This window comes from Pelobates fuscus, chromosome 1 (assembly GCF_036172605.1).
Source record: "Pelobates fuscus isolate aPelFus1 chromosome 1, aPelFus1.pri, whole genome shotgun sequence".
In the NCBI taxonomy this organism is placed as follows: domain Eukaryota; kingdom Metazoa; phylum Chordata; class Amphibia; order Anura; family Pelobatidae; genus Pelobates; species Pelobates fuscus.
In genome coordinates, this window is record NC_086317.1 from 130,450,400 (window position 1) to 130,478,066 (window position 27,667).

A 27,667-nucleotide genomic window follows, 5' to 3' on the forward strand; every position below is an offset into this window, starting at 1 on the left:
GAGTAAACTTTGACCCTGTACCTCACAGTCAGCAGACACATTACAGCCAATCAGCAGCAGACCCTCTCTAGCAGACCCTCCCACCTACTGGACAGCATACAATTTAGATTCATTCGGAAGCTGCAATCATTTTTTTTTTTTATTATTCTAAATGCCAAACATTGGTATATAGGGGAATATTCACTAAATGCCAAACATTGGTATATAGGGGAATATTCACTAAATGCCAAACATTGGTGTATATAGGGGAATATTCACTAAATGCCAAACATTGGTATATAGGGGAATATTCACTAAATGCCAACCCCCTCCCCCAACCCCCTCCCCTGCGAGGTGGGTGGGGGCCATAAAAATAATGAGGGGGGGGACCTACTGTCCTCCCCCCGGCCCCCACCCCTGCGCAGTGGGTGGGGGCCATAAATCACAATGGGGGGGACCTACTGTCCCCCCCCACGGACCCCACCCCTGAGCGGTGGGTGGGTTCCCTAAAAAACATTTAGTGAATATTCCCCTGTATAACAATGTTTGGCATTTAGTGAATATTCCCCTATATAGCAATGTTTTGCATTTAGTCAATATTCCCCTATATAACAATGTTTGGTATTTAGTGAATATTCCCCTGTATAACAATGTTTGGCATTTAGTGAATATTCCCCTATATAACAATGTTTTGCATTTAGTCAATATTCCCCTATATAACAATGTTTGGCATTTAGTCAATATTCCCCTATATAACAATGTTTTGCATTTAGTGAATATTCCCCTATATCACAATGTTTGGCATTTAATGAATATTCCCCTATATTAACTAAATGCCAAACATTGTTATATAGGGGAATATTCACTAAATGCCAAACATTGTTATATAGGGGAATATTCACTAATGCCAAACATTGTTATATAGGGGAATATTCACTAAATGCAAAACATTGTTATATAGGGGAATATTCACTAATGCCAAACATTGTTATATAGGGGAATATTCACTAAATGCAAAACATTGTTATATAGGGGAATATTCACTAAATGCAAAACATTGTTATATAGGGGAATATTCACTAAATGCCAAACATTGTTATATAGGGGAATATTCACTAAATGCCAAACATTGTTATATAGGGGAATATTCACTAAATGCCAAACATTGTTATACAGGGGAATATTCACTAAATGCCAAACATTGTTATACAGGGGAATATTCACTAAATGCCAAACATTGTTATACAGGGGAATATTCACTAATGCCAAACATTGTTATATAGGGGAATATTCACTAAATGCAAAACATTGTTATATAGGGGAATATTCACTAAATGCAAAACATTGTTATATAGGGGAATATAACAATGTTTGGCATTTAGTGAATATTCCCCTATATAACAATGTTTGGTATTTAGTAAATATTCCTCTGTATAACAATGTTAGGGGTGGGGGCCGGGGGGGGAAGGAGAGTAGGTCTCCCCCCCCCCCCCCCCTTCAATCACTATTGTGGCCAGAAAGAGTCCCTGTGGGTTTTAAAATTCGCCTGCCTATTGAAGTCTATGGCGGTTCGCCCGGTTCGCGAACATTTGCGGAAATTCGAGTTCGCGGTTCGCGAACCGAAAATTTTATGTTCGCGACATCACTATTTATGAATGCTATAAGAGAAAAAAAAAGAAAAAATTATTTCAATAAAGAGAAATTTATACTATACACCCCATTAATCAATCCCACATTAAGCAAATAAATCTAAATGTTGATTTAATTGGAAAAAGAAGGTACTCAACTTTTGCTCAGTTCATGTTTTTTTTTTTTTTACAAACCATTCTTTATTTGGGCTGTAGTAAGCATCACTCGCAGTAAGCTTTACCTAGAACATCCGTTGCAGGTGCAACGGATGTTCTAGGTAAAGCGTGATGCGAGGGACATTCTGTTTGGACTGGAAGAATAGACGGAGTGAGCAAGGTGTTTCCATAATCCTGTCTGTATATGAAGTCTAACTATGCATGCCAAGTAGCAGTATGTTTTTCAGTGGGGACATGGAGTGAAAATGTGATTGCTTCCATTGATCTAATACACCTTCTGTGCTTCCATACCATTGTTGGACAGCCAAGTCCATCTTTCTTTTCAGAAGACAGGGATAAGGGGCTTAGCCGCTGTGAGTAAATGTTTCAAGAGAGAATTCTTATATTTGGAGAGGGGTAATGATGTGTTATGTAGTCATGTGGCAATCAGTGGACAGGATCACCAAATGTGGAGGGTGTCATCAATCCCAAATTCACATCACCAAGATTTTTGAGTAAGTGAATTTAATGTTCTGTGGGGAATTGTATTTTAAATCAAGGAGTTAAAAGTTTAAAGTTGAGTTCTTGGTATTTAGAACATAAAGAGCTTTCATCGGACAGGATGTTTTATCCAACAATTTACTTTGAAGTGACTTTAGCAATTCATCCTCCCATCTAATTTTGTAAGATAATGAAGGAGCAGTCATCTGAATTATAGCCCTAAAATTCCATGTGTAACGCCTTCTCCCTCGTCACAGATCGCCTTGAAGAAAGTTAAGGATTAAATTATTTCCTATTTGCCAGGGATTCAATAAATAAAATGCTTAATGTGTGCATACTGGAACCGGTCGAGCCACACATGTGCACTATTTGAGACGGAATCTGTCAAATCACTTAGACCGGTCGTAGGTGGATACGGTCTCCGGAGTTTTTTATTTTTAAATGATCAAGAGACTATATTTAAAACAATTTTCAGAGTATGGTTAATATTCTTTTGTTTGGTTGATCTTCTCAACACTGATATATTCCAGGCTACTGGACTGCACAAGGAACAAAGTCTGAACTCCAGTAATTACAGCTGTTTGACTGGAATATTAATTTATTCTTAATGTTTAATAAAACATTTTTTAAAATCCTGAAATATACTCAGTGTTAGAATGCAGACATAAAGTTTGATCTAGAAATGTTGCTGTAGAGTGTGGGTTAAGAGGAGAAGGTGCTGCGACATACAGTCCCTCTGTAGAGATGCATAGTGAGAAAGACATTGGTAAGAGTTAGAGCTTCTGTTAACATCAGCAATATTTTGGAAAGGCTACTGGTGCTCCAAAATAAAATGTCAATGTAAAGGAAAAACAGTAAGTCATACATTTAGGACATTGACTTTGGATCACATTTGTTTATTTCTTACTATGGCCATAGGGTGGTCCCATCTTGAGAACATCATATCATTTGTTATATTTATAGGATTTAATACACCACCACATCATTTAGTGTAAATAACTTAGGGTAACTATATATATCATTAAACATTTGATCTCAGGATTTCTAGAAATAAAATCAGACGTACATTAACAGAAATAAAATTGTATTAATAGAACTGGTAATCCATAGCAATGTAACTGATATTTTATCAGACTTGATCTGTGTTGGATCAGCACATGCATATTTTTAATCCTTTGATTTTTTTTTGTAAGTACCCAGAGAAATCCCAGCAGGGATATATTTAACAAGGTAATAAATCAGCCACACCTCTGATGTATTCAACACAGAGCATATACACTCAATAGCCAACAAGCCCATGTTAACAACATGTTATGTGCTATCAAGATGGTGAGATATTACTGGAATCAAAAAGAAACAGATATCATGTAGATCATGTGTCACATATAAAGATGGAACATTTAGATTATGTCTTCTCTGCCAAAGCATAATAATAAGATATATGTATTTTTCCCAGTATCAGTACAGCGAGCCAGCATGACGAATAACCCCTTCAGTACCTGGCCTAAGCAAATCCCACTTTACTGACACAGACTTGACATGCCATTGAATGTGAAATGGTAAAAAACAACATTCAATATATTAGAACAGTAATGCCTAAATAATCGTACAAATAATATTATTATATAGTGCGTTTATCTTCAATGGGGTCCTAAACACTTAGCACTGCTTGGAAGCAGGGCCAGATTAAGAGCCCAGTGGGCCTGGTGCTAACAATTATGATGGGCCTAATTACAAAATCTTATTGACTAAACACTAAAACAGTCCTACCTCCTAAGCGTCATGTATCTGATGGAGATGGTGCTGGAGGGAAACTCATAGGATGCAGCTATGAGAAAACCCTATGCTAATCTCACTCTTTCATTTTTCAAGTAAACCCGTCCGATACCATACCCCCTAACAGCAGTGTCCAGTAAAGCAGGACATCTATGGATGGGGTAAAAGGGTGGTCCACTGACACAAATCACATAACCAGAACTGCCGAAAGGGGCGAACATACACAAAAAGGGGGCATGTCTGTGTCCCCAAGTCTCCCAGTCCCTTAGTGTCTGTGTCCCTATGTCCCCATGTCACTTGGATACTAGGGGACATTGAGAGACATTGGGACACTGGGAGACATGCGGACACCGAGATACTAGGGAATACTGGGAGACCTAGGGACACTGAAACTCTTGGGGACACTGGGAGACATGGGGCACTGAGCCACTGTGATACATAGGGGATACTGTGATATATAGGGGACACTGGAGACTTGATAAAGACCTGGGTACAGGTCAAAACATTGCACTGTCCAATAAACCTGCTTAAATCTATCACAGTGAGTGCCTGAGATTTTTTTTCTTTTATACTAGGGGACACTGAGGCACTTGGGGGCACTGTGAGAAATGGGGTCACTGGGAGACTATGGGATTCTGCGAGACTAGGGGACACTGAGACATTACGGACACCCACTGGGAGACACTAGGGACACTGGGAGACATGGAGCACTGAGACACTGATACATAGGGGATACTGGAGACTTGATAAAGACCTGGGTACAGGTCGAAACGTTGCGGGGTCCAAAAAATCTGTTTAAATCTATCACAGTGAGTGCCTGTGATTTTTTCTTTTATACTAGGAGACACTGAGACACTAGGAGACATTGGGACACTGGGAGACATTGGGACACTGAGACACACTGGGAGACTAGGGGACTTTGGGAGACTAGGAAACACTGAGATACTAGAGACAGTGGCACACTACAGACACTGAGAGACATGGGGATACTGAGATACTAGGGACACTGGCTGGGAGACATGGGGACACTGGGAGTGCCCCATATCTCCCAAGTCTCAAAGTCGCCCAGTGTCCCCCAGTGTCTCAGTGTCCCCATGTTCCCCAGTGTCCCCTAGTGTTTGTATCCCCATGTCTCCCAGTGTCCCTTAGAGTCTGTGTCCTGATGTCACTAGGGGATACTTAGAGACATTGGGACACTGTGAGACTTGGGGACACTGAGATACATGGGGACACTGAGAGACTAGGGCACTCTGGGAGACTAGGGACACAGACACTCGGGACACTGAGAGACACCAGGCAAGGCACACTGGGAGACATGGGGACACTGAGAGACACTGAGACACTAGGGACACTGGCTGGGAGACATGGGGACACTGAGAGACTAGGGGCCACTGGGATACATGGGACCACTGTGTCCCTAGTGTCTCAGGGTCCCCATGTTCCCCAGTGTCCCTATGTCTCCCAGTGTCCCAATGTCTCAGCGACCCCAAGTCTCTCACTGTCTCGCAGGCTCGAAACTGCTGTCTGGACTCTCTGTGCAGAGCTTCTCCCCTGCGGATCAGTGAGTAGAGAGAGGCAGAGAGGGAGATGCTGTAACTTCCTATCCCTGCCTCTATCCACACAAACAGCGACCCCTACTGACCGGCGTCAGTGGTGTATCCTGGTTTTGTGCTGCCCTAGGCAGGACAAAACTCAGGCACCCCCCCCCCTCGCGCCACCCCCACCCAACCTTTACCCCGTCCTGCATTCTAAATAAACACACACATTCACTGACAGATACGCATACACTCGCTAACAGAAACACACACACTAACAGATACACTCACACTCAGTAACAGACACACTCACACTCAGTAACAGACACGCACTAACAGACACGCACTAACAGACACGCACTAACAGACACGCACTAACAGACACACACTCAGTCACTAGCAGACACAAACTAGCAGACACACACACTCACTAACATACACACACACACAGTCAGACACACACACACACTCACAGGCAAACACACATACTAACAGACACACACACACACTAACAGACACACACACACTCACTAACACACACACACACACTCACTAACAGACACACACTCACTAACAGACACACACTCACTAACAGACACTCACACTCACTAACAGACACTCACACTCACTAACAGACACACACACTCACACTCACTAACTGTAGCGGTACTTACCCTCTCCAGGGGCCGGCCGGGGTCCTCTCTTCTCGCCGCGCGCGGTCCTGCTCCTGCACGAGCCGCGCGCGGCTCAGCCAACGATATGATCAGTCAGGCGGGCAGTGACCGCGAGAAGCGGTCACGTGTCCCGCCCGACACTAAGAGCGCGCCGCGCGTCTCGGGCGCGCTCTTAAAGGGACAGTGGGAGACTAAATTAGAATCAGTCTCCCATTGGCCCCTGTCAGGCCACATTCCCCATACACTCACGTTTTGGGGGCGTGGATATGACAGGGGCCAATCAAAGTGAACCTTAGGGTATTTATACTCACCTGTTTCCCTTGCTCCTTGCCCTATCGTGGTTTCTGTCCAGTTTCCCTTTAGTGCTTGTATCGTTCAGTTGGTTTTTTGGTGCTTGACCTTGGCTTTGTTCCTGACTCCACTCTCTCTTTATCCTTGCTTGCTTATCCGCTGTTTTGTCCTCTGTGTACCAGTCCTCGGCTTGTTCTACGTTACGCTGTCTCTCTGTTCCCTTGACCTCGGCTTGTTCTAGACTCTGTCTTGCTTATTCTCGTCAAGTCCGGCCATTCTAAGGTCCGGTAAGACGACCCCTGGTTTCTTGTCTCCTGACTATCTGTACTATTCCTGCGTGACATTACGATAGGGCCATGGACCCCGCAGGTTTAGGTCAACAGATGGCCACTCATGAGGCTAGATTCGCAGAACAGGATCACCGTATGGATCAAATGGCTCAAGCCATCCAGACACTGTTATCCAGATCAGCTCCGGTACCTGTACCTACGCCTCCTGTAAACCCTATACCGGACACAGCTAATATGCCTAATGCTTCTGCACATCTAACCCCGCCACCTAGGTATGGAGGGGACGCTAAGACATGTAGGGGATTCCTTAATCAAGTGGAATTCCACTTTGAAATGTACCCACGTTCATTTCCCACTGATAGATCTAAGGTGGGTTTTCTTATGCACCAGCTTACGGATAAGGCACTAGAATGGGCAAATCCTATTTGGGAGGCTAATGGGCCTATGGTACACGACTTCAATAGCTTCCTCACAGCGTTCCGTAGAACATTTGACACGACTAAAAGGTCAAAAAATGCCGCCAGGGCATTAATGAGAATAAAGCAAGGATCTAAATCTGTAGCCGATTATGCTATTCAGTTCCGTACCCTTGCCTCACAGGTAGATTGGACTAATAATGGGCTTACTACCGCGTTTATGGAAGGTCTGTCTGAAACTATGTTGGATGAGGTAGCAGCTAAGGACCTCCCTGTACCCCTGGAGGACCTGATTGACTATCTTATCGATATAGATAACAGGATCCGTGACAGGTTATATACCAGGTCCAGAAATAGACATTTTGTTCCCTTTAACTCCCCTAGAGCTGAGACTCCCGAGGGATCTAAGGGTTCTGAGGAGGAACCTATGCAGTTAGGGGTTGCTAAACTTACTGACGCTGAAAAGCTTTATAGGAGAAAGGAGGGACTTTGTCTTTATTGTGGTAGGAGGGGTCATATGAGACAAGACTGTCCCGTGCGTCCGGGAAACTATCGCACCTAAGACCGTATAGAGGACTGGCCTTGGGTGTGACATCACAGTCCTCACATTTGCCTCTTAATAAATTACTTCTTCCTGTTTCCCTGCACCTTGATAGTAACTGCATAGCAGGGAATATACTAGCCCTGGTTGATTCCGGAGCGGCCGAAAACTTTATTGATTCCAGTTTTGTCAAGGAGAATAACATACCCACCAGAGAGAAGGAGACACCCTTGGCCGTTGAGGCCATAGATGGTAGACCATTATGCTCTCCAGTTATCACACATGAAACTGTTCCACTACATATGTCTACAGGGGTGTTACACTCTGAGACCATTCGGTTTCAGATCATTACTTCTCCTTCCTCTCACCTCGTGTTAGGGTATCCTTGGTTACGTACTCATAATCCCACCATTGATTGGGAGTCAGGACAAATAGTTTCTTGGAGTGATTCTTGCCAAGAGTCTTGTATTGTTAAAGTCACCCCTTTGAATTCTACTAATATTCCTCCCGTACCTACGGTCATACCCTCTCAGTACCTGTCTCTTAAATCTGTTTTTGATAAAAGGGAGGCTGAAAGATTGCCACCTCACAGGCCTTACGATTGTGCAATTAATTTATTACCTGGTACGATGCCTCCCAAAGGGAGAATATATCCTTTATCTCCTCAGGAGAATCTGGTTATGGAGGAATATATTAAGGAATCTCTAGAGAAGGGATTTATAAGAAGATCCTCTTCCCCGGCAGGGGCGGGTTTCTTCTTTGTATCTAAGAAAGATGGCGAATTAAGGCCGTGTATTGACTATAGGGGCCTAAATAAAATCACCGTCAAAAATGCGTACCCCATACCTTTGATCACAGAACTATTTGATAGGCTTAAACAGGCCACAGTTTTTACTAAATTGGACCTTAGGGGTGCTTACAATCTCATACGTATCAAAAAGGATCACGAGTGGAAGACCGCTTTCAATACCAGGAGTGGCCACTACGAGTACACTGTGATGCCCTTTGGTCTTTGTAACGCCCCAGCTGTTTTTCAGGAATTTATTAATGATGTCCTACGTCAATTTATACATACATTCGTTATAGTATACTTGCACGACATATTGATTTATTCTACTGATTTACAGACTCATCACATGCATGTTAAATTAGTGTTGAGAACTCTTCTGGTTAACGGTCTCTATTGCAAACTCGAAAAATGTTCATTTGATCAATCTGAAGTCCAATTCTTGGGTTATATAATCTCGGCCAAGGGTTTTCGTATGGATCCCAAGAAACTGTCTGCCATTATGGAATGGCCTCTACCCCAGGGGTTGAAAGCCATTCAGCATTTTCTGGGGTTCTCTAATTATTATAGGCATTTTATTAAAGGGTTTTCTGCCATTGTTGCGCCTATAACCAGAATGACCAAGAAGGATGGTAATACTCATGTCTGGAAACCAGAAGCACTCGAGGCCTTTGAATTCTTGAAGGCTACATTTGCCTCTGCTCCTGTTTTACAGCATCCTGTCCCTTCACTGCCCTTTATTCTGGAAGTTGATGCTTCTGAGATAGGGGTAGGTGCTATCTTGTCTCAAAGAGATTCACCTGAAAAGCCGTTACACCCTTGTGGCTTCTTTTCCAGACAGATGTCCAAAGCAGAGAGGAATTATGATGTAGGCAATCGTGAACTCCTTGCTATCATTTTGGCGCTCAAGGAATGGAGACATCTGCTAGAGGGTACTAGGGATCCCATCCTCATTTTAACGGATCACAAAAACCTCTCTTACCTTAGTGAAGCAAAAAGATTGTCTTCTAGGCAGGCCAGGTGGTCTCTGTTTTTGTCTCGTTTTAATTACATAATCACATACAGACCGGGTGATCGTAATACTAAAGCTGACGCTCTGTCCAGACAATTCGAGACTACTGACAAACTCGAGGTCGATGTTACCCCTGTCATTCCGCCTGACAGAATAATAGCGACTACTGTTCTTTCCATTTCGTCTTCTCTCTTACAAGCTATTCAGGCTAAACAGTACTTGGCTCCTGGGGAGAGGCCTGCTGATAAGCTATTCGTTGATATACCGGAGAGACGAGACATCTTGTCATTATATCATGACACTAGAACTGCTGGACACCCTGGTATTTCTAAGACATTTTCAGCAGTTTCTAGATATTTCTGGTGGGCTTCCTTGCGCAAGGACGTCACCGATTACGTTAATGCCTGTAGCACTTGTGCCAGTATGAAGTCCTCCCACAGAGTTCCTTGTGGGTTGTTACATCCGTTGCCCATACCCGAGAGACCGTGGTCCAATATATCCATGGATTTCATTGTTGAATTACCTCCCTCTAATGGTAAAACTGTCATCCTAATGATTGTGGATCGTTTTTCTAAGATGGCTCATTTTGTGTCTCTTGTCAAATTGCCATCATCCAGGGAACTTGCCTCTATCTTTGCCAGGGAGGTGTTTCGGTTGCATGGTATTCCCACTTCGATCGTGTCCGATAGGGGTAGCCAGTTTATCTCCAGATTCTGGAGAACGTTTTGTACGGAGATGGGTATCTCCCTCTCGTTTTCCTCAGCCTACCACCCCCAGTCTAATGGAGCTGCTGAACGTGCCAACCAATCTCTAGAGCAGTATCTTCGTTGTTTCGTGTCCCACCATCAGAACAATTGGGCTGACCTTCTTCCTTGGGCTGAGTTTGCTCGTAATAATGCTGCTCATGAATCCTCCGCTAACAGCCCTTTTTACGTTGTTTATGGCCGGCATCCCGTGGTTCTTCCAGCTGCATTCTCCTTACAGGGCATGCCAGCTCTGGACGAACATTTGGCTAGTCTACGTAATACTTGGGAGCAGGTTCAGTGTTCTTTGGTGGCCTCTGCTGCTCGCCAGAAGGTTCAGGCAGACAAGCATCGCAGGGCGGCTCCATCCTATGCTGTGGGAGACCGGGTTTGGCTTTCTACTCGCAATATTCGTCTTCGTGTGCCTTCTATGAAGTTGGCCCCTCGTTTTATTGGTCGTTTTCGTATCTTGCATGTGGTTAATCCTGTCTCGTATGCATTGGATCTTCCAAAAAATTTACGCATTCCTAACGTGTTTCATACCTCCTTGTTAAAACCCCTCCTGTGCAACCGTTATACTCGGCATGTCCCTCCTCCTCCTCCGGTTTCTGTGGAGGGCCATGAGGAGTTTGAAGTGGCGGCTGTAATTGACTCTCGTTTGCTTCGGGGTCGCCTCCAATATCTGGTACATTGGAAGGGCTATGGGTCTGAGGAACGCAGTTGGATTTCCGCTGACGCTGTTCACGCTCCTCGCCTTGTGCGTTCTTTCCACGCTCGTTTTCCTGCCAGGCCTGCTCCTCCCCGCCCGGTGGGCGTGTCTTCAGGGGGGGGTACTGTAGCGGTACTTACCCTCTCCAGGGGCCGGCCGGGGTCCTCTCTTCTCGCCGCGCGCGGTCCTGCTCCTGCACGAGCCGCGCGCGGCTCAGCCAACGATATGATCAGTCAGGCGGGCAGTGACCGCGAGAAGCGGTCACGTGTCCCGCCCGACACTAAGAGCGCGCCGCGCGTCTCGGGCGCGCTCTTAAAGGGACAGTGGGAGACTAAATTAGAATCAGTCTCCCATTGGCCCCTGTCAGGCCACATTCCCCATACACTCACGTTTTGGGGGCGTGGATATGACAGGGGCCAATCAAAGTGAACCTTAGGGTATTTATACTCACCTGTTTCCCTTGCTCCTTGCCCTATCGTGGTTTCTGTCCAGTTTCCCTTTAGTGCTTGTATCGTTCAGTTGGTTTTTTGGTGCTTGACCTTGGCTTTGTTCCTGACTCCGCTCTCTCTTTATCCTTGCTTGCTTATCCGCTGTTTTGTCCTCTGTGTACCAGTCCTCGGCTTGTTCTACGTTACGCTGTCTCTCTGTTCCCTTGACCTCGGCTTGTTCTAGACTCTGTCTTGCTTATTCTAGTCAAGTCCGGCCATTCTAAGGTCCGGTAAGACGACCCCTGGTTTCTTGTCTCCTGACTATCTGTACTATTCCTGCGTGTTGGGGTATATTACCGTGACACTAACAGACACACACTCACTAACAGACACACATTCACTAACAGACACACATTCACTAACAGACACTCACACTCACTAACAGACACACACACTCACACTCACTAACAGACTCACACTCACTAACAGACACTCACACTCACTCACTCACATTAACACTTTTTTTTATTTTTTTTTACTTCAACCCCCCCCAGCCTCCTTACCTTTGGGAATGCTGGGGGGGGTGGCATCTTTTTTCCCTGGTGGTCCAGTGGCTGCTGGGCTGCTGCTGGGCGGTCGGGCGGCGCTCTTGGGCGGCTGGCGAGGGAGCACTTCATCTGAGCTGTCTGCTCAGCTCCCTCGCGCGCCGCACAGTGAGGCTGGGAGGCGGAGCCGGAATATGACGTCATATTCCGGCTCCCAGCCTCACTGTGCGGCGCGCGAGGGAGCTGAGCAGACAGCTCAGATGAAGTGCTCCCTCGCCAGCCGCCCAAGAGCGCCGCCCGACCGCCCAGCAGCAGCCCAGCATGTCTGTTAGCCGCAAGGCTAACAAGACATTTGCCTTGGGCATTTGGGGGGCGGCTTTTTTGCCGCCCCCTAGAAAATGCCGCCCAAGGCAAATGCCTTGTTTGCCTCGCGGCTAATACGCCCCTGACCGGCGTTGGTATTGCAGAATAATCTCTGTTTATACTGAGACAGACATTTGTATTGCCAGTATTACTGTAATACCGGCTAGGCAGCCTCAAATACCTGAGAAATACTTCTGAGAAATACATGAGAAATACCTGGCAACCCTAAGAGTAGTGTGTAAAAAAATAAATAAAAATAAAATATTTTTTCTTTTTTTATATCAATGGGCCTATTCCATGGGCCTATTCCATGGGCCTGGGCCTGGAGCTGCAGCTCCATCAGCCCCTATGTTAATCCGGCCCTGCTTGGAAGCAGCATCTGATTAATAGATATTATTAATCATAATGATATACATTGTATCGACCAAAATAAGGGTAGAATAATCGATATTCTCAGACAAAAGCTGAATATAGAAACTGATCAAATTCTACATTTGGTATATAACCCAAATGAGCTATCTCACTAACATAATGAGAACCATGGACTACTAGAAATGGAGGAAAGATAAGGTGGGGGATAGCATACAAGTGGGTACAGATAAAGAGATAGATAGATAGATAGATGGACATGCAGACAGACAAATACATAGATAGCTAGCTAGATAGCAAGATAGATAGATAGATAGACAGGCAGGCGGACAGACGGACAGACAGATACATAGATAGATAGATAGACGGGCAGACAGACAGATAGATAGACGGGCAGACAGATAGATGGACAGACAGACAGACAGCAAGATAGACAGACAGACAGAAAGACTGAGTGACGGATGGACAGGCAGACAGACAGACAGATAGCAAGATAGACAGACAGACAGAAAGATAGACTGACTGACGGATGGACAGGCAGACAGACAGATACATAGATCATTTTACAAACAAGACTTTGTATATCACCATATTCACTAAGGCATGGTTTTTTTCTAAGTAGATAATAAAACTCATCAAGAACTACCATCCTCACTATGTAAAAAGAAACATATTTTGCATTTTCTTTCTGAAACAACCATATTATAATTTGAAACCCTTAATATTATTCCCTCTGGAGCTCAGCTATAGCAAAAAAGAAATAATCAAGACTAGCACTCGATAAGAAATACCTCTAGCGCTCAAAGCATATTAAACAAGATCTGTATATAAATAATTGCATGGCATAAGTAGTGTGTTTAATTGAAACGTTCTATAGAAGGCAATTAAACAGTTTATTTCCATTCATCACAAACTTGCTAGACCAATACCTTAATCCTATTAGAGAGTGCAAAGACAGGGAGAAAAGTAACTTTTAGAATGTTATTATACGCACCCCATTCATACATATATCACCAACCTCACAGTCCTGCAGTGCTTATAGTGATGGATTGCTTTCATTAAAACTGTAACAGGTATAGTACACATAACAAATCAATGAAACTAAGGCCCCTGCCTTGGTATACAGTTTAACTTTTCACCTAATCATGCCCTAATTTACATTTTATCCTTCAGACACCAGTTTTGCATCTTAAAAAAACAGAACTGCTTTTCTCCCTGTGTATTAGAGGAGTTTAAAGTCCTACATTGCAGGTATCTGCATGGTGTAAAGTCAAAGACATTAGTGATCACACTATATTTTTCAAGTCACTTACTCTGTGCTTTTGACATATTGGCGCAGATCTTGACAGCTCAGCAGCTGAGAAGGGGACAGAGCAGCTCCCTAGTACACACAAAGTGACATGCGCCTGGTGGGATACCGGCATCCCAGTGCTGTAACGTGATATTCAAACTTTAAAAGGCTAGGAAGCTATTTCCAGCAAAGGAGTTAGAAACAGTTGCCGGAGATATAGAATAAACTCAGACCACTATCAGGGCTTTTTCTGCAACATATTGTGGAGGATTATGTTAAATGCGCTTAATATTCTTTGAATTATGTTGGAAATTTATTAGATTATTTTAATTTAATATAAACTCAGAATATCATGTTTTAGAAAGGATATGTCTAGAGAGATACCAAAAAAATAACCCCAGTGGATGGTATGTATTATGTGCCTGAGAATTATGTTATAACATGGGCAGACTGACAGCTCACAGGCCCGTGGGCAGTGGGGGATCAATGCCCCCCTCCTGGTGCAATAATTTTTGGCTGCTACTACTCTTCTCCCCCTTCTTTGGGCATCTCTCACTCAAATATTATGAGTGTATTGCCCAGCACCCACAAAGACTGTGTGAGAGCCACAGGGCCCCCCAAACAAGGGCAGATTTAATTTTAAGGTGCTATTTCAACCAATTATAGTGTTTAAATAAAACACTGGTTTGGGGTAGAGTATTCCTTGCTGGCATGCCTCCTTCCTATTGTTAAACTAAAGAAATAAAGCAATTTAATGACATGTGTTTGCTGGTGACATCACAAGCAGTGCCCCCCACATGTGCAACCCCACAAGTAGCCTCTAAACACATTCAATACCGAACAGAGCCTCCACACACACTCATGCACTACCCTTTCCTGGCCCTGGCCCTCTTTTGTCCTCTGATGTCTGAGAGGGAGAGGATAAGGGTGTTGTGTGCTTGTGTGGAGGCTGCATGTGGTGTTGTATGCTTCTGGAGGCTACTTGTGGGTTGTGTGTGCAGGGGAGGAAGGGGGGTTTCTGCTTATGATTTTGTGTTCCTGTATGTCAAAAGTGTGGGCCGGTGAGGGAGATCAAAGATCCCACAGGCAGGGATGGAGGCAGTTCACTCACACTCGGACCACCAGGGATCAGGGATGGCAACAAGGATCCCCCCTCCCAGGCAAAAGGTAAGAAGGGAGGGCTGCTATTTCCTAATCTGTTACCCTACCCCCACACACAATCCCTCCAAACAAATTCACACACCACACACAGCACACTACCAGCAGCCTCACACAACACACAGCACCCTTACAGATACCCCCACACACAGCAGTGTGTGTGTGTGTATGTGTATGTATATATGTATACATACACAGCTCTGTTTAATAGGTAATCATAGGCGTGCGCAACCTATTGAATAAGGGCGTCCACTCTAAAGCACAAACACACATGTATGTGTGTATATGTATATGTTTATATACATATACACATACACACATACATATACACACATACATGTGTGTTTGTGCTTTAGGGTGGACGCCCTTATTCAATAGGTTGCGCACGGTTATGATTACCTATTAAATAGAGCTGCAGAATTTGTTGGGGCTAAATACACATACACACATACATGTGTGTTTGTGCTTTAGGGTGGACGCCCTTATTCAATAGGTTGCGCACGCCCATGATTACCTATTAAACAGAGCTGCAGAATTTGTAGGGACTAAATAAGTTACTGTAATAATTTTGTGTGCGTGTGTACGAAGGCTGGCTGCAGTATTCCATGTGTGGGGATGATGCTGGTGATATGTGTGCATAGAGTGAGGCTGCTTGTGGGTTTGAATGTGTGAATGGAACTGTTTGCAAGGCTGGACTGGGAATAAAAAACAGCTCTGGAAAAAAGTCTATACCAGCCCCCATAATGTGCATAGTGTGCAGATATGGAGGCGGGAAAAAAAAAAACCTTAAAATTGAAAACTATTACTCAAACATGAAAGAAAGCACTCATAGGGCTTCAAAATAAACAAAGAATAGATATTTTTAAGCAGACAGCATTTTTATATAATCAATGTATCGGTCCAACAACTTTGGCATTCTGAGAAATGTTTGGTAATGTGACTGGAATGGTAAATGTGTGCTATTGCACATCTGTAAAAAGAAAATGACGTTATCTTTTTTATTTTGAAGTAATATGAGTGTGCTTTTCACTTTGGCTGAGGTTATCAAATGTGATGATCTCAGCCAATCCAATGCTTTCCCATAGGAAAGCATTGGGAGGCTATTGCATGTGTGTGGCAAAACACTGCGCTGCACCAATCAGCATCTCCTTATAGAGTGGCATTGAATCAATGTATCTCTATGGTTAGCGCTCAGTGTCTCCATGCGGATCGTGCTCAGCACTGGACTAGGAAGTACCTCTATTGGCCGTCTACATGACTGTCACTAGCGATGTTCTTAGGCAGCAATGCATAAGAGAAAAGAGCTCAGCCTACAGGGACAAGCTATAGACACCAGAACCACTGCATTAAAGTGTAGTGGTTCTGGTGACTATAGTGTCCCATTAATAAGATGTATTTTTCTCACCTGTCGATCAACTATTCGGCAAAGACTTGTGCTGAGGAACTGAGTTATTGGAAGAGCAAGAGAGACAGACGAATATGCCTTCCCCCCCACAGCAAAAATGGCATATTTACCTGTTTCTCTTAACTAACCTTTTGGATTTCTTGCCCCCTCTTATCTCCCATTTTTCCCCTTTGTGTCTCTTACTCCACTCGTGTGTGTCTTACAACTGCTCTTTGTGTAACTATTACTTAATCCAAGCCCCTTTGTGTGTTTCTTTCCCTCCAGTCTCTTTCTCCACCAAGGCCCTTTCATGTGTGTTTTTCCCTCGCTCCAGCTCTCTGTGTGTCTCTTTCCCCACAGCCCCTGTGTGTGTCTCATTCTCCCCTTCCCCAGTTTCTCTTTGTGTCTCTTGTTCATCATACTCAGCCAATCTGTGTGTTTCCTGTTCCCCTTTCCCAGCCCCTTCGGGTCTCTTTCTCCCCGTGTGTCTCTTTCTCTCCCCAGCCCCTTCATGTGTCTTTTTTTTCTACCTAGCCCCTCCATGTGTTTCATTACCCCCTCAAGCCCCCCATGTGTCTCCTTACTCCCACAGCCCTCATTGTGTCTCATTCTACCCCTTCAGACTTCTATGTGTCTCAATCAATCGCGCAGCCCTTCAAGGGTCTCATTAGCCCATCCAGCCCTCCATGTGCCTCATTAGCCCCACCAGTCCCTCCATATGTCTTATTGGCCCGCCACCAGACTTCCAAGAGTCTAATTAGCCTCCCCATGTGTCCCATTAGCCCCCATCAGCCCTCTGTGTCCCAATAGCCCCCCTACAGCTCCACCTCCGTACCCTGTTGTAGATTGGCCGAGCAGGCAGATGGCGCTAAATGAGCTTCTGTTCCCCGGTCTGACAGGAAGCAGTTCTGTGCTCTCTGTGAGCATTTCCTGTCAGAGGTGGTCTGCCTGTTTGGCCATGCAACATTCAGTGCTTGTCCTCCTGCTGTTTACCCTGTGATTGTGTACTAGATGACCGCACACCATCCCGAACGTATGCCAGTTCACAGGGAAATTTCCCAGTATCCCAGTCAGACAGTCTGGCCCTAGCTGTTTGCAGTGCAGTATTTGAATGGAGAGGACTGTTTGTGTTGTAGTTTGTGTGTGTGGATAGGGGATATTGTTATGATAGAATCTGTAGCGAGCATCTTGGGGTTCCTGGGGCTGTAGTGTGTTTGTATGGCTGATAGGGGCTCTACTGTGTGTAGGGGATATAGAGGCTGCAGTATGTAAGGGAATGTAGTGTGTGCACATAGAGATAGTGGGTACAGGCAGGGACTAGGGCTGAAGTGAAGGCAGGGGAGGGATAGAGGCTGTCGTGGATGCTAGAGGGGCACAGGGGCTGAAGAGGGTGCAGGGGATTGTGCCTCTATAGTGAGTGTAGGAGGGCATAGAAACTATACAGGTGCAGGGGAGACAGGAGCTGTAGTGGGTTCTTGTAAAAAAAAATAGGCAATGTAGCAGGTGAGTAATAGGGACAGTAGTTGATGCAGGAAGGCATAGGGGCTGTAGTGGGTGAAGTGAAAGGATAGGGGCTTTAGTGGATGCAGGGAAGGGATATGGGTTGTAGTTGGTGCAGAAGAGGGTTAGGGGCTGTGGTGCAGGGTTTTGAAAAAATAACTTTGAGTCTAGGAGACAGACATTAGGGGTACTGCTGCACAGTGTATGTTGATTATCTCAGTCATGGAAGCAGGGCCAGCTACGGCAAGACCATCACAGCATGGAAAAATGGTGACTAAAACATTGGAGGGGAGCCTAAACAGACACACATGCATTGCTCTTCTCCCTCATTTACAGTTTGTGATGCCAGAAGGTTAGTGTCCTATGGTGCGATTGGTTGCAGGGGCCCCTCAACCTATTGCTGGAATGTGAAATGTATGAAATTATGAATTTCTAGTTGGGTAGATCACTGACTAATGTGCCCAAGAGGTCAGTCTGCCCTGCTTTGTTAGTAAACTTCTTCCATTCATTTATTTTGACTGAGCACCTTTATTTGGCACAGCAGTGAAATGTTGATCTGGGGCTACAAACCCAAATGTCCTTATCGCAAAACACCTATGGCACACAGGTTCTACAAAGTGTCTTTATTCCCTCTGTCTTTGGACTCAATCCATAATAACAATTCCACTCACCACCATTTTTCCCTAGAGACAATGAAGGGAAAGTGTTCTTGCTTTCCTTCAAATTTAGTGCATCAACTCCCGAAGAAACATACTGGTGCTTGCTAGTTTTATCTGGTACTTCTGGAATTCCTAGAATCCTTCTTTGACTGCTATACCGGAACATGTCAGCTCGGCACTGGAGAATACCGGTCTTGATTTTACGTCCCTGTTGAATTTTCTTATCATTATGGCACTCCATCCTTCTGATCACAACCTTTCATGACTGTGAGTTGCTGGATCATTGTGAAAATGCCATTTCCATGTAAAACATAATACGTTTAAAACACATACTGATCCGGGAATTTACATTCAATAAAATGTTCACACAATATTGGGGGTGGCGACAAAGGCATGTGGACCTTACTGGGAAATTAAGAGAAGGGCAGGAAGCCCCTTTTGAACTTGTCTTTAATAGTGGCAGGGCCGGTGCAAAGAATTGTGGGTACATAGGCGAAGATGCATTTTTCCGCCCCCCAAAAACATCTGCACCTGTGTGCCTCTTAACCTCCCTTTTGTGTTTCTTATCCCATCTTTAAATATCTGACTCCATTTAGTGTATTTTATCTCCTATTTTTGCCTTTGTGTGTCTCCTATGTCTCCTCTTTGTATGACTCTTACATCCTCCCACATTTTGTGTGTCTTACTCCACCCAGACCCTTTGTGTGACTCCTTTTCTCCCAGCCCTTTTGTGTCTTTTACTCTTCCCAACTCCTTTGTGTGTGTCTCTTTCCTTCTCAAGCCCCGCTGTGTGTTTCTTTCACATCCAGCCCCTCTCCCCGTCCCTTAATGGTCCCCTCCCTTCTCTGACCCTTACTGTTCCTCTACCCTCCCCCCTCTGTTCCCTGTCGCTTAGTGTTCCTTTCCCCCCTCCCTCCTTTTCCTGTACCTCAGGGTATTTCTCCCCTCCTCACCCACCCCCATAGTGGTCCCCTCCCCTTCCTGGTGTGCCTCCTACCTTTCTTGTAGCGTGGCTGAGCGGAGCAAATCCCGGTACAGTGAGCTTTTCATGTCAGTCCTGCCAGGTACAGGAAACAGAAGTTCCTGTACCACGGTACACTCCGCTTGGCCACGCTACAGTCAGGGGTGTATAAACACTGACAGTCACACACACTCAATGACAAACACACAGACGTCTCTGACAGCCAGACTCACTTATCTGACACACTCATTCATTGACACACACACAAACTCAGACACACATACTCGAACACACACACATACTCACATGCGCACACACACACTGACAGACACACAAACTCATAGACACACTTACACACACACTCACTCACACACAAACTCATAGACACACTTACACACACACTGACAGACACACATACTCACATGCACACACACTGACACACTGACAGACACACATACTCACATACGCACACAAACTCAGACACACATACTCGAACACACACACACTGACACATACTCACATGCGCACACACACACACACACACTCACAAACTCAGACACACATACACACTGACATACACACTCACAGTAATTAATAAAGTAATTAATAATAAATTAAATGTAAATTTCCCACCCAGCCTCCCTACCTGGAGTGCTGGCGTGGGTCTCTCATTGGTGGTCCAGTGAGGCTGCTGGGAGGCGTGCGGCTGAAGTGGATTAGGAGGCGGCGAGGGAGCTCTGATCTCTCTGACCGGCTCCCTCACAGGCTGTTTTCTGATGCCGCGGGAGCCGGAATATGACGTCATATTCCGGCTCCCGCGGCATCAGCAAAAGGCGCCCGAGGGAGCCGGTCAGAGAGATCAGAGCTCCCTCGCCGCCTCCTAATCCACTTCAGCCGCACGCCGCACCGCTCCGGGGATCCAGGAGGTGACCCGGCAGGAGGGAGCACTTCCCTCCTGCCGGTCACTTGAATTTTGCGCCCCCCAGAGCCGGTGCGCCCTAAGGCCACCTGTGCCGCCTTATGGACGCCCCGGACGTGAATAGTGGCATGTCCTTTTAAAAGCAACATAAAACAGAAGGATGTTTTTCAAAAACTTTAAATCATTTTTGACAGGCAGCCATTGGATCTGGGGTCCGGATCACAGATGTTAGTTCAAGCCCAGAGTTTCTGTGCAAACATATATACATAGCATAGGGCAAGAAGCTAGCAGCCAAGCCTATACACATACAGCTCCTACACCAGTAGCCAGGCTTTAATGTTACTTGCTTCTGCAAGCCTGGAGGGTCTATGGCACCCTCATCAGGCCTGAATATACACTCGCCGATAGCTAGTGGAAATTGTAAACACTGTCCTGCAGTCTTTCCCAGGAAGATGCCAATAAGGCAATGGGAAGACCATCTCTGGGACCCTGGCATAAAAGTCTCCACTGAAATGGGAACAGAGTTTCAGATACAAATAATATCAATGTGCATAACCAGGAAAGGTACATTTAGCAAACACGGTTTTCTTTTTATTATTTCATGGCATCTAAATGTTATCACACAACTTAATGATACATATTTTATTGACCTTGAAAGGATGGAAGACACTTTGATGGAGTCCTATTCACTGAGTTATTACTCTGCACTTGCTGTTATAACTATTATTTTGACTATGCTATAGTTTAGAATAGGGAGCAGTGTGAATATGAAGGATCTTTGCTCATTGTCTGTTTAGTAGTGTTTAAAATAGTGTTGAGTAGTGAAGAATCAAAACGGAAGATGTTTGTAATGAACCCTGTGGTTCACGTCAAGAGTAAAAGAAATATCAGTGTGCATATTGTGCAAATCCAATATTCCTTCCTTCCAGCCTCATCATATAAATATTTACCACATCAATCTTTTTATGGTCTCATGGCTTTTTATGCATATTGGTAACTGGCAACCTTTGGCACTCCATTTGTTAACTGTACCTCCCCATGATGCTTTGTCAGCATTATGGATGTAATGTACATTTGGAGTGCTGAAGGTTGCCTACTTCTGTTCTAGTGTCTCCTTTTGACCACATGGCTGGTAGATGCTTGCTGAACTCAAAATCAGGCTACATTTGATCAATTAAACCATTGGTTTCCAAACCAGTCCTTAAATCAGTTGTGTCTAAGGTGTGTTTAGAAAGAAAGAAATGAACACCTTGAAAAAAACTGGTTAATCCCTAAATCCTGGGCTGGTAGGCATGCCTTGAGGACTGGTTTGGAAACCATGGAGTTAAACCATTGATGCACATAGGTGCCCATTTTGTAATGCTACTGGATGTACATAAAGTTTGCCAATCACAATGCATCACTAGGGAAAGCCTGTAAGACCACCATAAGATATCCTTCACTAAATCAATGTAATCCATCAATAACAGACTTCAATGTTATGTTTGCAGGTGAGATACATTCACTTATATTTTTGGGAAATAAAACATCCTTTGAATGTTTCTGCTGTCCTTTCACAATAAAAATAAAGTGTGGAGTAGCCATAGGCTAGTGCCTGAGCCAAGTACACACCTGTGCTGGCTTTGCCTTTTTTTTTTCTTATTATATTGAATTTTTTTCCACATACAGTTGCAAGGAAAAGTATGTGAACCCTTTGGAATTATATGGATTTCTGCACAAATTGGTCATAAAATGTGATCTGATCATCATCTAAGTCACAACAATAGACAATCACAGTCTGCTTAAACTAATAACACACAAAGAATGAAATGTTGCCATGTTTTTATTGAACACACCATGTAAACATTCACAGTGCAGGTGGAAAAAGTATGTGAACCCCTAGACTAATGACATCTCCAAGAGCTAATTGGAATGAGATATCAGCCAACTGGAGTCCAATCAATGAGATGAGATTGGAGGTGTTGGTTAAAGCTGCCCTGTCCTATAAAAAACATACACCAGTTCTGGGTTTGCTTTTCACAAGAAGCATTGCCTGATGTGAATGATGCCTCACACAAAAGAGCCCTCAGAAGACCTACGATTAAGAATTGTTGACTTGCATAAAGCTGGAAAGGGTTATAGAAGTATCTCCAAAAGCCTCAGTCCACGGTAAGACAAATTGTCTATAATTGGAGAAAGTTCAGCACTGCTGCTACTCTCCCTAGGAGTGGCCGTCCTGTAAAGATGACTGCAAGAGCACAGCGCAGACTGCTCAATGAGGTGAAGAAGAATCCTAGAGTGTCAGATAAAGACTTACCAAAGTCACTGGCAAATGCTAACATCCCTGTTAGCAAATCTACAATACGTAAAACACTAAACAAGAATGGATTTCATGGGAGGATACCACAGAGGAAGCCACTGCTGTCCAAACAAAACATTGCTGCATGTTTACAGTTTGCACAAGAGCACCTGGATGTTCCACAGCAGTACTGGCAAAATATTCTGTGGACAGATGAAACCAAAGTTGAGTTGTTTGGAAGAAACACACAACACTATGTGTGGCGAAAAAGAGGCACAGCACACCAACATCAAAACCTCATCCCAACTGTGAAGTATGGTGGTGGGGGCATCATGGTTTGGGGCTGCTTTGCTGCGTCAGGGCCTGGGCGGATTGCTATCATCAAGGAAAAATTAATTCCCAAGTTTATGAAGACATTTTGCAGGAGAACTTAAGGCCATCTGTCTACCAGCTGAAGCTCAACAGAAGATGGGTGTTGCAACAGGACAATAACCCAAAGCATAGAATTAAATCAACAACAGAATGGCTTGTCACCAGTGGGGTACCTCAGGGATCTGTACTTGGACCCATTCTCTTTAATATTTTTATTAGTGATATTGCAGAAGGTCTTGATGGTAAGGTAAGTCTTTTTGCTGATGATACTAAGATATGTAACAGGGTTGATGATCAAGGAGGGATAAGCCAAATGGCTAATGATTTAGGTAAACTAGAAAAATGGTCAGAGTTGTGGCAACTGACATTTAATGTGGATAAGTGCAAGATAATGCATCTTGGACGTAAAAACCCAAGGGCAGAGTACAGAATATTTGATAGAGTCCTAACCTCAACATCTGAGGAAAGGGATTTAGGGGTGATTATTTCTGATGACATAAAGGTAGGCAGACAATGTAATAGAACAGCACGAAATACTAGCAGAATGCTTGCTTGTATAGGGAGAGGTATTAGCAGTAGAAAGAGGGAAATGCTCATGCCATTGTACAGAACACTGGTGAGACCTCACTTGGAGTATTGTACGCAGTACTGGAGACCGTATCTTCAGAAGGATATTGATACCTTAGAGAGAGTTCAGAGAAGGGCTACTAAACTGGTTCATGGATTGCAGGATAAAACTTACCAGGAAAGGTTAAAGAATCTTAACATGTATAGCTTGGAGGAAAGACGAGACGGGGGGGGATATGATAGAAACATTTAAATACATAAAGAGAATCAACACAGTAAAGGAGGAGACTATATTTAAAAGAAGAAAAACTACCACAAGAGGACATAGTCTTAAATTAGAGGGACAAAGGTTTAAAAATAATATCAGGAAGTATTACTTTACTGAGAGGGTAGTGGATGCATGGAATAGCCTTCCAGCTGAAGTGGTAGAGGTCAACACAGTAAAGGAGTTTAAGCATGAGTGGGATAGGCATAAGGCTATCCTAACTATAAGATAAGGCCAGGGACTAATGAAAGTATTTAGAAAATTGGGCAGACTAGATGGGCCGAATGGTTCTTATCTGCCGTCACATTCTATGTTTCTTAAACAGAAGAAAATAGGCCTTCTGAAGTGGCCCAGTTAGAGTCCTGACCTCAACCCGATTGAGATGCTGTGGCATGACCTCAAGAAAGCAATTCACACCAGACATCCCAAGAATATTGCTGAACTGAAACAGTTCTGTAAAGAGGAATGGTCAAGAATTACTCCTGACTGTTGTGCACGTCTGATCTGCAACTACAGGAAACGTTTGGTTGAACTTATTGCTGCCAAAGGAGGTTCAACCAGTTATTAAATCCAAGGGTTCACATACTTTTTCCACCTGCACTGTGGATGTTTACATGGTGTGTTCAATAAAAACATGGTAACATTTCATTCTTTGTGTGTTATTAGTTTAAGCAGACTGTGATTGTCTATTGTTGTGACTTAGATGATGATCAGATCACATTTTATGACCAATTTGTGCAGAAATCCATATCATTCCAAAGGGTTCATACTTTTTCTTGCAACTGTATATTCTGATAATGCAAATGGGACCACCTTGACAGATCCACATTATATAAACAAATGTTTCATACACCCTATTAGACAAATAGAGCAGCGTTGTCAACTACTGCAGTCTTTGCATATTTTGCAAACACCCCAAAGGCGGTGTGCAATGGCCTATGTCTGCAGGGCAGGTGAGGTATGCTTACCTGATGCTGTCCCCCACGGGCACCGCCATCTTTATTCTTGAGCTCTTGGCACTTCCACTGAATGCATCGGGTCAAATGATGCAGATTCAGTCAGGATGCCCAAATTCCAATCAGAATTGGCTTTAGCAGATATGAGAATTGCCATTCAGTTTAAAATTTGGGAAAATAATTCAGTGTTTAGTGAATAAGCAGGGAAGTCTTTTTATGGCACAAAGGGAGTGGCACGTTCCCCACACATTTCCTCTTCATTGAAAACCCATTTGGGCTAGATACACAAGTCTGGAATGCCTTCTGTTCAACGCTCCTGATATTAGGCCTGGATGGGACTCCCTCTATGACCTCACTTGTTTTAAAAAAAAAAATTAAAAAAAAAATTCACATTTGAAAGTTCAAAACTTAGGACTCAGCATTTGACAAAAAAAAAGAACATTTACAATTGATTTAAAATCTGTTTATTGCAATAATTTCACACGATAAGACTCACAGTTGTATTAGAGAAATGAAATACTTAATGTCACTGACTTTGGTTTTCAGATTATTGGCATTTTCCAAAATTACACTTTTACACATTCAACCACACCATTTCTTTGGCACGTTATGGTCATTGTCAGACTCCAATAAGACCAATCTGGTGATAATTATGTACAAATAGTTGCTAGTATGTCACTGTCAGATTTGAACGTGCACAGATGGATATGTACAAAGGTCTAAAAAGCAGTAGCCAACAATTGACTCAAAATGCACATTTACTGAATTATAAGGCACCAAATGGCTATCAAAGCGGTCTAGAGACATCCATTTTGCACAGAATTAACATTAGCCACCCGAAACTTTAGTTTTAGGCAAGCTAATAAGGCCTCTATGATGCTGCCAGAGGTGAGGTGGAGTTACACACCTTTGGCAGCAGAGGGGCACCATGACCACTTGCAGTAGCATTCTGCCAATTCTGATCAACTAAACCAAAATATGGCAACTTCATAGCTGTACAGGAGATGTCACATGACCATTGTTTACCATGTGAATGTAGAGAATAACTATTAACTATCTGTACACTGTGCTAGCGATATATTAAGCATGCCATTTTAAACATATTTTCTGAAGTCCTGGTTTGTTACATGACCATCTGATAACATGTACAGATACAGGCTTATTTGCTACAGTGCGAATGGTTTGAATTCAAATTGAATTTGTTGGTAAGCCAAAATAACCAAAATGGAAACAGAGCGGACTTGTTTCCAATGCTTCTGTTTTGGTCTAAAATCTGAAATGGACTGAATTCACAACAATTTACATTTGGAAGGAACAAAGATAGTGTCACAGTTTGATGTAAAACCCAGTGTCGTATTAAGATGTTACTAATAGCAGCATTTGATTGGAGGAGCGTTGCATTTGGCCATTTATGCATACCTCCAATACATTGTTTCTCTATTTGAAGAAATCATTTGGAAGATAAGGTGGGGTGTGCATCTACAGCAGAGTCGTCCTGGCACTGGAAATTCTTAAATTATCGGGACTATAGGTTCCCTTAAAAAGATCACTAAAGGTATCCAGACCATTTCATCTCAATAACATGGTGCTTTAGTTTTAACCCTGCACGGTCATACCTACAAAACAGCAATGCTTTACATTGCAGAGTTAAAACTAATGGACCACTGCACCAAGAACACTATATTGAGGTTAAATACACCTCTAGTGGCTGTCTAGCTAAAGGCCGCTAGAGATGCCTCTGCTGTGAGAACCAAGTTATTCTCTGTTCTCACAACTGCACTCCAATAGGAGCACCACAATATCACGCATTACATTTTAGCCCCCAATGCACCCCTATAAGAACTGGATTGGATAGTTAGAAGGGTCATAATGATGTACCTGGTAGCAGGAGAGGAGGCTGCAGGCACTGGAACTCAGCGCAAAAAAAATATAAAAAGGTAATAACACCCCCTCCTTTTTAATTAATTAAATTAATTAATTAGGAATACAGGTTTGTATTCAAAATGCTACTGTGTTCCTTTAAATAAATAGTGTTTGTGACTACCATACGATTTATCTTATTGTTCTATACTGTAATTAATAGACTACCATTTGATGAATGATGGACTGGGGAACATGCTTCATACGGTTTTCTAGTTAGTGGCATAAAGCTAAAAGAACCGAGTTCAAACTAAAATTTGTCGCATGACAATATAAAATGGTAATTTAATTACATTTGTTACATTAATTACATTTTTGTAAAGAACACAAACAAACCTTTTTTTACAGTACTTTTCCTTAAACATCTACGATTGTCAAGATTACAAAATGCTCTTATAGCTGCTGTTTGTATTTTGACAACAGTTTCCAAGTAAACAAAAACAATCCTCATAACCAACAGGGTAATTCACAAATGTGCAAATGCTATTTGAATTTCAAAAGTAAGGCCAAAATAGGAGAACTGGAAAAAAAAAAGTCAGCCATGCTTCCAGTTCAGCTACTTTGGTCTAAAATTCTCACTTTAGTGACTAACCCTGTCCGTTTACGATGACCATAAACATGCCATGGTTTACCATACTTTTGGTAATCCTTAAATGGTGTAGCAGAACACAATGCAGCCAAGACAAATATACTG

General features: G+C 43.6%; 2 protein-coding genes across 2 annotated transcripts in view; both read right to left on the reverse strand.

Moving 5' to 3' along the window:
* Positions 1 to 14,165, reverse strand: part of AMPD1 (adenosine monophosphate deaminase 1) — a 73,574-nt gene extending 59,409 nt beyond the window's left edge. The window contains exon 1 of the mRNA XM_063450413.1: positions 14,057 to 14,165. Within this exon, the coding sequence (XP_063306483.1) occupies positions 14,057 to 14,072 (16 nt within the window). The 5' untranslated portion in view covers positions 14,073 to 14,165. The remainder of the gene's footprint in view (positions 1 to 14,056) is intronic.
* Positions 14,166 to 25,501: 11,336 nt separating this feature from the next.
* SIKE1 (suppressor of IKBKE 1) overlaps positions 25,502 to 27,667 on the reverse strand; it is a 223,812-nt gene continuing 221,646 nt past the window's right edge. Inside the window, exon 7 of the mRNA XM_063450434.1 lies at positions 25,502 to 27,551. The gene's annotated coding sequence lies outside the window, so the exon portion shown is untranslated. The remainder of the gene's footprint in view (positions 27,552 to 27,667) is intronic.